The sequence below is a fragment of the Lactuca virosa genome, chromosome 7 (assembly GCF_052849685.1).
Source record: "Lactuca virosa cultivar CGN04683 chromosome 7, Lactuca_virosa_CGN04683_v6, whole genome shotgun sequence".
NCBI classification, from domain to species: domain Eukaryota; kingdom Viridiplantae; phylum Streptophyta; class Magnoliopsida; order Asterales; family Asteraceae; genus Lactuca; species Lactuca virosa.
In genome coordinates this window covers 104,547,774-104,550,198 of record NC_136432.1, presented here as the reverse complement: position 1 = coordinate 104,550,198, position 2,425 = coordinate 104,547,774, and the positions used below count along the sequence as shown (strand labels likewise).

At 36.2% G+C, this 2,425-nt stretch overlaps 1 protein-coding gene across 1 annotated transcript; it reads left to right on the top strand.

Annotated features, from left to right (window-relative positions):
* Positions 1-729: 729 nt before the first annotated feature.
* LOC145127007 (uncharacterized) lies at positions 730-2,140 on the top strand. Its single transcript, XM_079062262.1, has 3 exons — positions 730-808; positions 917-1,359; positions 1,463-2,140. Exons 1-3 carry the CDS (start codon positions 730-732, stop codon positions 2,138-2,140), a joined length of 1,200 nt encoding a protein of 399 aa, XP_078918388.1.
* The last annotated feature ends 285 nt before the right edge of the window (positions 2,141-2,425 follow it).

Here is a 2,425-nt window from a genome sequence, read left to right as displayed (position 1 = left end):
TTTAGTGCAATATAGTGGGATTCTTTTGGAGTATATCATACCCCTATTATTTGTTGGGTCTGACACACCCTAACAATCACCATAACTCAAACCATCATCAACATATCCACCACTACCGGCCAACCAACACGGCACTCATATCTAACCCATATCACCCCTTCATGTTGGAATATTAACATGTCTAATCAATTTAACTATCGAGCAGAAATTCTCAGGGTTTGTTGGCCTACCGCCTCAACCCTATCGCTCCCCTTGAGCCTTCGTGCCTACGACTTTCAGTCGTCCCGCACTGGGTATCTTGGCCTACTGCATAAAGCAGGATCGCCTCAACCCTATCCAAATGCCATAGACAATCATTAGAAAGATCTAACTCGGTTCCCAGAACATGAATGACAGAACATTCTAATCCCAAGCATTCCTAAAGCTAACGAATAACATTTCGGATAGTCTGGAGAGCTAAGCTCTTGTTTTATTTATTATAAGATTTCTGCAGAATCATATGGGTTACGCCTAACAATATTACAAGTATTTTGCGACATGTAGCGTTCTTCATAAGAACCAGTGAGCTATAGATCAACGCTTATATATATATATATATATATATATATATATATATATATATATATATACAACTCGAAAATTAATTATATATTTGAACTCAGAAAGTATATCGATTCATATTTCTCTAATAAAAATTTGTGCTTTTGCAGTTCCATTAGGGGTACTATCATGGATATTAAACTTCATTCTCCTCCTCATAAGGATGGTTTATTTACCATTCTTTATGTTTTATTTTTCCTTGTGGAAGGTTTCAAAAACACGAAGTAAGAGGATATATATATGAAGTTGATTGAGATATAATTTTGGCAATAAATTTGATATATGTTTTAAATAATTATTTTTTAACTTGCCGCAGTTGCACCCATTAAGAATATCGAGAAGAAAAACAAGGAACCCCAAGAAGCAAAAGAAGTTCTTAAATTGGTATGTGATAAAATAAACAAGAAGAAGTTGGAGTTCCCTGATGCTCATACTCGCTATTACGCCAAACCATTTCTGGAAGCCGCGCGTCAAAACACTTACCGGGTTGTTGGTGAGATTTTAAAGAGATACCCTGAAGCAATTCGGTATACAGATAAAAGCGGGTATGACATCATACAGTTATCCGTAATACACCGTTCGGAAAAGATCTACGAGCTTATTTATCACCTTGGGAGCGCTAGGAATGTCTATAAAATGATCGAAGATTCTTCTAAGAACAATATGTTACACTTGGTGGGAAGATTAGCTCCTTGGCATAAACTAAAGCTGCGCACTGGTGCAGCATTACAACTACAAAGAGAGCTTCAATGGCGTGAGGTATGTTATCCTTAAATAATGAATTCTAGCTAGCTAGGGAATTATTGTCTTTGCTTTTATTTTATTGGTATATATAATTAAACGACTTGAATTAATTCAATAGAAGGTGAAGATGATGGTATCTCCGACATACCATACTAAAGAAAAAAAATTTAATGAGACACCGGATATGCTATTCACAAACGAACATAAAAACTTGGTGTTGGAAGGAGAAACGTGGATGAAAACCGTAGTAGAATCATGCAGCATCACTGCAGCGCTGATTACCACAATTGTATTTGCGGCAGCAATTACAGTACCAGGTGGAAACCATCAAGATAATGGCTTCCCCATTTTTGCAAGACAAATTCCCTTCATGATCTTTGGTATATCGGTTGCAATCTCACTATTTGCATCGAGTACAACATTACTAATGTTTCAGTCCATCCTCACTGGCCGTTTCTCTGAGCAAGATTTTCTTGTAAGTTTGCCAAGACGATTGATTATAGGTCTTTGCACCTTAATGATATCAACAACTACCATGATGGTGGCCTTCAGCATAATCCTGTTCCTTGTATTTTGTCATGGAAAACGTTGGATGCTTGCTCCAATATGTGCATTAGCTTTCCTCCCGATTGCATCTTTTATCACTGTTCAAAACCCCCCTTATGTTCAAATCCCCCTTATGGTAGATCTATTTCGGTCAACATATGGGCAGATCGAGTATATCTTTGAAAAGTATAACTTCAAAAACGACATTAGATTTAATTTGAATGACATCCGCCTGTTTTTTAGCGAGTGATAATAACTGCACATCTTGGAATCACGTATTGTGCTGGATTTTCTCCAAAGATATGTTGGGTAAAACAATCATAATTTGTTTCCTATGTCATTGTGAGAACAAGAACTACATTCTAGTTTGATATAAGTATTGTCACATATTGAGTTTCCTATGTTATTTTGAGAACACGTATCTTCACCTCTTGAATTTGTTGTGATGACAATTTTTTTTTTCCTTTTTCGTGTGCTAATGTGCTTCTATATATGAACATTTTTTTCCATTCGGTATATGTCTAATTAAACCATA